The sequence below is a fragment of the Parasteatoda tepidariorum genome, chromosome 7 (genome assembly GCF_043381705.1).
Source record: "Parasteatoda tepidariorum isolate YZ-2023 chromosome 7, CAS_Ptep_4.0, whole genome shotgun sequence".
Classification (NCBI taxonomy): domain Eukaryota; kingdom Metazoa; phylum Arthropoda; class Arachnida; order Araneae; family Theridiidae; genus Parasteatoda; species Parasteatoda tepidariorum.
The window spans coordinates 38,667,048-38,677,141 of record NC_092210.1 but is presented as its reverse complement, the minus strand read 5'-3'; the positions used below and the strand labels follow the sequence as shown (position 1 = coordinate 38,677,141).

The window sequence follows — 10,094 nt, the reverse complement described above, 5'->3', positions numbered from 1 at the left end:
TATTCACAAATTCTTTCAAAAATCTTTTCATGCAACTAGTTCTGTATTTTAGCAAAATTTAAAAAGAAATAGCTAATTAAAAGCACATTAAAAAATAAACAGTAAACAGTTTACAGGAAAAAAAAATCAAAATTCAAAGAGGCCAGCTGTCACAGATTTTCCGATTAACTTTCAATCTTAGAAAACTTCCTCTTTACTGTAATCAATTAAGCTTTTGTCAAACAGACTTGATAGATTAAATTTATATTTAAATAATCAAAGACCTCGTTATAATACTTCTGTAGGATGTTCATGGCATGTTTCCCGAACGTTCTCAAACGAATCTTTATTTAAAATTAATGTTATAATTCATCATTTTTCATGATGGTAAAATATACGAAAGGATGCATTAGATTATGAAAGTAAAGACAATGTCACTTTGAGATTGATGGCATTTTATAATTTCCTGTCTCCAAGAATTCGACGAGGAAATAATTACTCTACATTTAAAATTTACTTATTTCATATGCATCGTAGATAACCGATTTCTTAATTAATATTCATGTAACATGTCACACCCCTGTCCTAAGTCTCTTTCAGGGATCCCCATCTCTTCTCCGTATCGATTAAAGTAGAACTGCTTAATTTTATATCTTATTAAATCCTTGTTTCGATGAAGAAACAAGTTAAATAATTGTTCCTTCAACCACCCCCACCATCCACTTTCGGCAGCTTAAATTCAAAACCACGAGCAACGAATTTTCTAAAGCTTTTCTGTTTTTTCGAATCATTAATTTTTATTCGCACCAGTACACTCTGTAAGGTGTATGTATAGCCATTCTCCCCATTTCTGAGAAGATTGGAATTTCAAAGATAGGGTGGGGTGCAGATCGAGGAAAAAAAGGTGAATTTATTCGCCAATGTTTATAGGTCGCCAATTCTTGGCGATGATTCGTGAAGAGATCTTGAATGGCAACCCTAATTGAGGTTACAATAGATCTCCAGCAAAGAAGGAAAATGCTCCTGGATGGGTAGACGAAACTACAGGGAATGTACACATCTTTGGCAGGAAAGATTGGCTGTCATTGGACGCTGTCGATAGACGAAACGATGATACTAAATTTAACTGTAAACAATTCATTGGCCCAGTGATTGCTATGGTTCATAGATCAAAGTTGGTACTAGAAATAAATTTCTTTTATCTTTCTTAAGATGTTAGATTAAGAAAGCCGGATATATTTTAAAATTAAAGAAGAAACAATATGGAATTAAAAGAGAAATGGTGTGATTGAGATTCTTTATTACTGCTTACATACAAATATTGATAAAAAAAATTTAAAAACACATTCTAAATGCGATTTTTCTGAAATTCATTAAAGACAAGTCATGATACATACTTAAGTAAGCCATGAGCAGCGTTACAGAAGCACTTGTTTGTTGTGAATTCATCTTATTGTTGTGATTTATGTGATATTTAGAAGTTAGAACTTATTAAAAGTTAGTAAAATAGTAGTTCATTATAAGTGGAACATATGTGTTGTAAAAGAAATTTAAATTTTTCTTGTTGGTCAGCGGCTGTGAATCAGGCAGTTATGTTTACTTTTACTGTTTGTGTTGGGATTAAAGATGACGCTTAAAAGATGCTGGAGAACATTGGAGGAAATGAACTAAAATAAAGAAATGATGTTGTTTTTGGCTTGGATTTGCCTAGGATGCATTCTACAATCAAGAGGTATAGATTTTTCGTTATTCAAATATTTTTTTCAATCCTTTTGGGAATTTTTATGATAAAGCTAATACGTTTATACTCGCGTAGCATTTAAAAAAAAATGAGCGAAAACTATTATGAATGTGATTATTTTATATATATCGANATATATATATATAAAATGAATTAGTAATTAGAAAATATTTAGAAATTTTTTAAAAAATTATTTAAAAGAACTTTATTCTCCCTATAAACACGGGGAAAATCTGCCGACAAAAATAAGAACAGATGTATATATTATGAATCATACCAAAAAATTATAAATAATAAGAATATAATAAAAATTGTTGATTCTTTCATTCAAAGGTATGTACTATTGTATTTTTCGATGCTTCTCTCTAACTTATTTTGCACTATTTATATTCTAAGTATCATTTTTATTCTTAGACTTATTGGTAATTTAATTATCTTTAAGTTTCCAAATAATCTAATTTTGTTAGATAATAGATAATATCTCTTCCGAGGAATTACTAAATTACTATTGTTTCGTAATCATGACGATAATGTTCATTTTAACTTTTTTCTATTGACGTATTAAAAAGGAAATAAAATATATGCATTATTGACAAATGCTGTAAAAAGAATGATTTTAGGTTTTTTATAAATAAACTAATTACATGGAATTCATATGTCTCTGAAAACATTAAATTTTAAACAATTTTTAATCAAATATATAAAATTAGGAGAATATGTAGTATTATTTAATTGCCCAAAAAGCTAATAGACACGTTTTGCCAAATTTGATTAAAAACAACGTGTATGCAACAAATGTAATTAAATTCTATTTAAAATCATTGATTTAATTCTGTATTAAAAAATTAATAAAAGAATATGCTTATACACAAATCTTTTAGTAACCTAGATTGATATCTTAGCCATGTGCAAATCCAATTCGAAAAAATCCATGGCGGAATTTTTTTTAAATCAAACTTACAAATCGAATGCGGTTTTCAATTTCAGTATAGAACCATTTAAAAAAATATATCCCACTACTTTCTATTTATGTCTTAATTTCATATTGTGCACTCTGGCAACTTTATGAAAATTTTTCTAGATTATTTTTGAAAGTTTTTCATAAGTAGATGACATCCGTTATCCCTTCTGGCTTTATTCGTTCGTCATCATCATCATCAGCAGCATTGGCATGACAGCCCTTTGTGGGCCTGGGCCTTCCTCAGTAGCTTTTCCCATTCTGCCCTTCTCCCATTTCCCATTCTGCCTTTATTCGTTACTATGTAAGAATTTCTGTTTTTTCTTTTTATTATGATTTTCTTTAATTTTTCCAATTTTTACTTGATAAAATTTCTTTCTGAATCGGTTTCTTCCTTTTTTCTCCCTTTGCACCTTCTCACACTACATTATATTGATATATTTTGCTTTTATTATATTAGTAGAATATTAGAAAACACTATTTTTGCGGTTATTGCCTTATTTTTTCTTACATTTTGGAAATTTTAATATGTTGTTTCGTTTCTTTTATTTATTTTTTTCCCTTTTTATTTTTCTTCTCTGTTTTCTTTCTACTTTTCTTTCTTTATAGGTTTTATGTACTCGCAAATAATTTTATATTCTTAAGTTTTCTTTGAAATTTTCTCTTATCTTTCAACGTTAATTGTCACATATGTATATACATAATCAAAAAATTGAATTATTATAAAAATATCTAAATATATAGGTTGTTTAACTTAATAAAAATACTCCTTAAAATAGATAGACTAAAAAATTTCATTAAATTTGTTTGCAATTATTACTAGCATTGAAGTTACTTTTTTTATTTCATCTCACAATCACACCAATTAATTATTTTTACCTTAGTCTTAGCTTCTCAATTTATTTTTTATTTCTGCTGTTCAAGATAATGTTTTTTTTTAAATTAAACACATTTGATATATTACTGAATTTATTTATATTTATTAAATTCATCTAAAGTAATTACTTGAAGTGTTTCTGTCAATATAATGATATGCCACATTTTAAAATTATTCAGAAAAGCATTAACAAAAAACGTCGTGATTTCCCTGAAAGCAATAAAATGCTCTAATTTTTGTGTTGCCAGTTGGTTAAAACTCTCGAAATTTTTAACGTATCTATCGGGAAAAAATACAAAAATTGTTTGAAAATAAAATTTCTCTTTTAGAAAAGATATGACTTATTACATTACAGCAAGTTCCTTAAATATATGGCCATTTAAATAATTATAGTCGGACGGAATACTGCAATTTCAGAGTGTTCTTAAAAATTTGCATTGTTGTGCTGTAAATTTAAATGGAACCACTATACATCAGATAGCAATTTTGTGTAAAAAATGCAGAAATTCAACGTTAATATTGATTGATGCAATGTATTTCTACATAAATGTTTTTTAAAAGTAATTTTATACTTTTTGAAATCGATATTCTTTGAGTAGTACATTTTTTCTTTTTCTCGAAATAAACGAGTAATTGAGTTCACGCATATTCTACATATGTAATTGCCATGACTTTGCTTAGCATATTGAACTTACGCATTGCATTAAATATAAATATTATGCACCCTCGGTTGGGGAGAAAGAATATGAGCAAACACTAATGTAAATCATCTCTAATAAATCATAAGCTTATGCATTTCACTCCCTCCTACCTTTATGTTTGTCTGTTGCTCAGGATTCAACCAATAGAAAGACTTGAATCTCATTCTTTGCATTTACAGTCCTTAAAAAATAACGCAATTTGACTTAATTCCATATTCTAGCAATTGATTAAAATTCTACTGATAAAATTTTTGTCGATGTATAGAACGTTTTTCCTTACCTTCCTTCTTCCTTTTTTTAAAAAACAATTTTCGATTTAGTTTTTAATGCAATGTTTAAGTTTTCATGCTGCAATGATTCATAATCTATATATTCTCTTGTGTGGCATTATAAACTCTGATATTTCTCTATCTATTGGCAAAACTATACTTCTTCGTTTTGTTAGTTTGTCTTAAGTAATCAGTTATAATTTAAGTATTTATACAGATTCGTTATTTAGGTTGTCATAAGTAATAATAAGTAATGTTGAGTAGTTTGCTAAACATTAAATATTTACTTAAAATCTCTTCTGTATTTTTATAGAAATAAAAACTTAGTTACTTTCTAATAATTAGTTGGTTAGGGAATTAGAAATCCAACTAATTAGCTGCACTAATTAGTTGGATTTCTTTTCGATCCTTTGTGAAATGGCAATAGAAAATTTAAATTGTTGACTAGATAGCTGGTGAAAGAGCTTGTCTTTTTCGAGAAATAGCGTATATATATATATATATATATATATATATATATATATATATATATATACACACACACACATATATATATATACACAGTCCAGTCACATTAATGTGACCACTATCTACTTTCGACCTCAACGGTGACATTCACGTCACCGTTATGGATAGGAAAAAATCCAGTAGAATCCGGGGAATTTTAGGGATNCGAAGAGCCATTACATTATGACCACCCTCCATCTATAACAATGGGCTCGCCCAGGTTTTCATGGTTTCTCGCCCAGGAACAATGTTTTCATGGGGCACATTAGGACCCATAATCCTCATAGAACAATCCCTGACGTCTGTAAGCTACTTGAACATAGTTGCAGACCAGGTTCACCCATTCATGGCAACAGTTTTTCCTGTGGGGGATGGTGTTTACCAACAGGATAATGCACCATGTCATAAGGGCCGAATCGTCGAGGAACATTCTAGTGACTTTCAAGTCATGTCTTGGCCCCCAAATTCACCTGACCTTAATCCAATAGAGTATTTGTGGTCCTACGTGGAAAATCAAATTCGTGCTGCCACGCTACCCCCTCTCAATGTGAGGTAATTGCAGGACCAGTTGGTAAGGGCTTGGTACCATATACCTCAGACTACCTAACAGCACCTTGTGGAATCAATGTCACGGCGGGTGCTAGCAGTTTTGAGGGCTAAAGATGGTCCCCATATTTATCACACTTTTTACTTTTGCTTATTCCAAACTATGAATCAACTTGAGCGGAGATATCACTCTCAGGAATAAAGCTCTCACTTTTGACGATTCAGCAATCCTTGAGCCGTTAATTTTGACAATAATTTCGTCACGAAATCATATGATTTGTGACAAAGCGCGAATTCTAAATATATGATGAAATGCACCATTGGAGATCATTAACTAAGATTACGAAACTGGAATGAAAACTAGATAATCAAAAATAAAGTAAAGAGAAAAGCCAAACAACCTCTATGATGGTCAAGGAGTTGGTCTCTTTCCCAGAAGATCCCTGGCTCGAATCTCACTTCTGGCATATTTGCAATTTACCTGTCGGTTCCATATGTCTTTCTTATGATATTACGGCGACACTGGTGGGCCTATATAGTGCCCATGATAAAATGACAGTTAGAAAAGTTAGATACTTTAGCACCACAAGTTTATTTTTATTTTTTATTTTTATTTTCGGTAAAAAATAAAATGACCAAATATCTCTTTAATTTTCACGAAATTTGTTACCTCGAAAAAGTGAAGATAGTTATTTCGTCCATTTGACGAAAAATTCCCTCGGGCGTATACCAAGAAACGGTTTCGTCAAAAACTAAAAGAGTTTCCTGATATTTGAGTATACAATTTTCACAGTGTAGAGTTTAATTTATTACCGCATAAAAATTTGAGGAAATTTGAACTACACCATGGTTCAAAATACTGGCATTATAGTTTAACATTGAAGCGATTTTTCTGAGAGTGAATAATAGGTGAAGGAAGTGTTATCAATTTTATCCTGGGTGACGAGCTTGGATTGCAAAATAAATGTTTTCGTAAATATTCTTTTTTTTATTTGACAACTGAATTATCTCTATTTTTGTGGTGCATGTTTTAAAGAGGGTTTAAAAATATTTTAGTAATTTACCTTCCCTGTTGAATTTTAAATTAATAATTGATTTTTCTCTTGAAACAAAAATAAATTGGTTTCATTTTTAACGCAAAAAAAGCACAGTTTCATGGTAAATTCTTCCATGATCAAAGCAGAGATCATCGAATTTTCGCCACATTCTGAAATGCATATAACCTTAAAATGTATTTATATATGAATAAAAAATTAATATGGTTAGCATGTTATAATTTGAATGCTTATACTTTTACCCATTAACATTTATAAAATACTTTTTACTAAGCATAAACGATGCCTTGTTATGCATCTTAAGATACAGATCTAAGCTTTTTATAATATGAATTTGCATTTGCTATATCAATGTTATATTTTTAGAGTTCATTTTTATGCTTCCTGTGATATTTATCCTAGTTTTTGAGGAAAAAAATTTCAACGGTATTGATAATTAATGTTACGAATGGACTCTATATGTATTTTTTATATTGATGAGATTTTACATTTATATCATCAAAATGTAATATTTTTATTCCTTTTACGTACCTAATAATAGATTTTGAGCGCTAATGCTTTTAAATAATTGTTTTTATGTATCTGAGATTTAGGTTGGTATTTTTGAAGATGAATTTATATTTAAATATTTGAATATTAGAACTTTTATAGATTATTATATCTGCATAAATTATTATGAATTAAAATATAACTTAATGCGTTTGTTATTATTGATTTTAATTTCGAAAAAGTCAATCTATGAACTAAACATACAAAGAGAAAAAAAAGTGAGCTTAAAACTGACAGGATGTGGTAAAATTTAAAATAATTTTTCTAGTTCTATGGGAACACTGAAAAGCATGGTAAATTTTACCCAAGTGCATTTTTGATAACTTTTGGTAAAATTAATCATAAAATGTGGTTTTATTATAATGTTTTTTGTTAATAAATGTGGTAAAATCTATTAATTTTATTATTATACTTAAGACAACGACATAAAAAGCTTTTATTCGGAGAAATTTACTATTCAATTTTGTATTTTGACTAAATGTGTGACGATAAGAACTTTTATTTTGAGAACCAGAATTTCTGGATTATATTTGCCGTATAAATGAAAAAAATACTTAATTAACTGCTTTATATACTTCGACAGTATTAACTAAAATTATGTTGTTGTTTTTTTACTGGAAATTTTATTACTGTACAGTAAGGTAATTCCACCAGAATTTCCTTTCCATATTAATATGTGGATACTTTTTTAAGACTTTTTGCTTGAAAAACAAATTTAATAATCATTCGTTTCGCCTTTCTTGCGTCGTTTGTATTTTCTATATCGAACATTTATATTCTTAGCATCTATTTGAATGCCTCAAGCATTTTTTAACTAAGCACATTAAGATTGTAATTCACATGATAAAAAATTTTTAAAAAAAATTTAACTAACATTTGTCGCTTTAAATACTGAAATTTTTTTCAATGCTAAAAGTGCAGCACACACCTTCAGCGGAAGTGTTTGAGGAAATTAAAAAATTAAAAGTTTATTATTTCTTTGAATTAACTTATATACTCGATTGTTTTACTACTCTCAAATATTTTTATTTCTATGTTTAGCTTACTTGCTCACATTTTTTAAAAAAAAAAAATATTATTGACTTTTAGTGCAAATATTATTTACATTTTAATATTTAAGAGGTTTCAGAATTCGTGTAAGGTTTCTTAATCACCAATACCAATTAAATTTAAAGACATTACACACTGAAATATGAATCTAAGCGTTTAAGAAGTAAAAGCCTCCCTTCATCAGGCGCTTAAGTAACACGTTAATTACAATCGACTGCTTGTAGAGGTAAAGCATGCTTTTCATAATACGCGTAGTCTAGTTCTAGTACATATTCATACATTTCACTCTAGCTATAATTATTAAATTAGTTTAATTAAGACTTTAAAAAAGCGAAACATTTAATTTTAAAGAAATCTCGGAACATACATTTTAAATATCTTAAAAGTAAAAATAATTTTTTTATGAAAGTAAATTTGCTTTTAAAAATTTTTTAGTGAAGAAATAAGTAAGAAAGACAAAATTAGGAAATAAAAGACACATGCAAAATACTGCAAGATTATTTCTTTACAAATTATCTATGCACAAAAATTTTTTTGTTTTTAGAAAATAAAAATATAAACTTATTTGCAGGCTGTAAATGAGAAACAGTTAGAATGTTTATAAACAATATAAACAATATGATTTGTTAAAACATAACGATAAATAAAATTACAATTTTCATTTTCTTTAAATTGATCGTATTTCACACACACTCATTTAAATTAGTTAAATACAGCTGTAACAACTTAACTTTCTCATAGAAATTTTAATAAGATGTTTGGTCTTCATTTTTATTTATTTACTTTTTAAGTTAAACTTAAAAAGTAATAGATAATATTACTTTTTATGTTTAACTTAACTTATGTATATAACTAAATATTTTTAGCGTGGAATATTTTTTTTCACAATAAAATATTCAGCAACTCCATAAAATCAAACGAAATACTGAAAAAAAAATAGGGTATGTAGCATAAAAAAAGAACACAACTTTAGTACCAAATTGAAATGTTAACAAGCAGCAGTCAGGTAAAATAAACATTACTTTTTATTACTTTTGCCTGGGTAAAGCGAGCGCATTATCTGGAGTAAATAAAGTCAACAAATGTATTTATGTTTACTTTTTTACACGTATTTTTCATAATCAGGTTCAGGAAAGATTTGTAAAATTTTCTTTCACTGTATCAGTTCACTTTACTTTTTCAGTTGGATTTGATACAATTTTTTAAGAGTCAAAATAAATTCATCAGTTAATTCATTAATTTGTTGAAATTCTTTTTAACAAAAATATTTATATATTTCAACGAGTTTTTCTTAGATAAGTGTTGTATATTATAATGAACAAGCCATCTTTGGCAACTAGCTAGTACCAACCTTTAAAAATTATCTAGTACAGGCTAATGCTTGGTAACCTTCAAAGGTTACCAAGCCGAATGCTCAGCACAATTGTAATTGAATGTTCTAATTCTTCAGCTCATCCTATAATCTTAGCTTTTTAATTAATTTTAAACAATAACAACAAATCTTAACAATCTTCAAAATCGTATTTGTTAATAATCTTAACAAATTTTTTCGTCATCTAGCTGTTGCCCGCTACATTACCCGTGCGGAAGAACCTTTGATTTCAGTTCAAGAAATTTTTAAGAGATGGTCGAGATATTATCAAAGTTTTTTGTGTATTGAATTTTAGTTACAATTTAAAATTAATCAGGCAGCAATTAAATCATATAAACCACCGGAAGTATGAGTTGGGGGACATTGCAGCATAGTAGGCAGCAGAAGTATCAAAATTATTTCCACTTTAGTAGCGAAATAAGATAGGAAAACTCATTCCAATGCTCCACTACGTGCTGTACTACTTTCTCACAACAAATAACTAGCATTA

General features: G+C 28.3%; 1 protein-coding gene across 1 annotated transcript in view; it reads left to right on the top strand.

The window, feature by feature from the left end:
• Nucleotides 1-950: 950 nt before the first annotated feature.
• The window catches only part of LOC107455609 (protein sax-3), a 146,848-nt gene continuing 137,704 nt past the window's right edge, over nucleotides 951-10,094 (top strand). Inside the window, exon 1 of the mRNA XM_043055409.2 lies at nucleotides 951-1,711. Coding sequence (XP_042911343.1) covers nucleotides 1,660-1,711 — 52 coding nt within the window. The 5' untranslated portion in view covers nucleotides 951-1,659. The remainder of the gene's footprint in view (nucleotides 1,712-10,094) is intronic.